The sequence below is a fragment of the Theropithecus gelada genome, unplaced genomic scaffold, assembly GCF_003255815.1.
Source record: "Theropithecus gelada isolate Dixy unplaced genomic scaffold, Tgel_1.0 HiC_scaffold_8633, whole genome shotgun sequence".
NCBI lineage: Eukaryota > Metazoa > Chordata > Mammalia > Primates > Cercopithecidae > Theropithecus > Theropithecus gelada.
The window spans coordinates 811-1,337 of record NW_020265384.1 but is presented as its reverse complement, the minus strand read 5'-3'; the positions used below and the strand labels follow the sequence as shown (position 1 = coordinate 1,337).

At 70.8% G+C, this 527-nt stretch overlaps 1 protein-coding gene across 1 annotated transcript in view; it reads right to left on the bottom strand.

Moving 5' to 3' along the window:
* Positions 1-365: 365 nt before the first annotated feature.
* The window catches only part of LOC112618045 (putative uncharacterized protein FLJ92257), a gene marked incomplete at its 5' end in the record, with an annotated part of 565 nt that continues 403 nt past the window's right edge, over positions 366-527 (bottom strand). Inside the window, 2 exon segments of the mRNA XM_025374662.1 lie at positions 366-460; positions 463-524. Of these exon segments, the coding sequence (XP_025230447.1) occupies positions 366-460; positions 463-524 (157 nt within the window).

Here is a 527-nt window from a genome sequence, read left to right as displayed (position 1 = left end):
TGCAGAGGCCGCCGGGAGGAGGAGCTGGGCCTGGAGAGGCTGGCTGGAGGCAGTCTGGGGCATGGAGACGCCTTCGGAGGGCAGGAGCTGGGCCTGGAGAGGCCACCGTGGGGCCCGGCTTCAGGACGTTTGGGGCCTACAAAGGCCGTGGAGCGGGAGCTGGGCCGGAGCCCAGTCCAAAGAGGTTGTCATGAGGCCGGGGCTGGGCCTGCGGCCGCAGCCAGCAGCAAGAGGAGCTGGGCCCGGCTGGGAGGCCGCAACTGGGCCTGGAGAGGCCGGCCTGAGGAAGTTCGGGGCCTGGAGAGGCCGCCAAAAGGCAAAGACTGGGCCCGGAAAGGCCGTTCCCCGTGACGAATGAGCGGGGCCTAGTGAGGCCACTGGGAGGCAGGAGCGGGGACCGGCGCAGCTGCCCAAAGGCAGGAGGAGCTCTGGCCTGGAGAGGCCGCAGTCAGGCGAGAGCTGGGCGTGCAGAGTCCGCTGGGAGGCAGAGGCTGGGCCTGTGCAGGCCTTCGGGAGGCAGGAGGCTG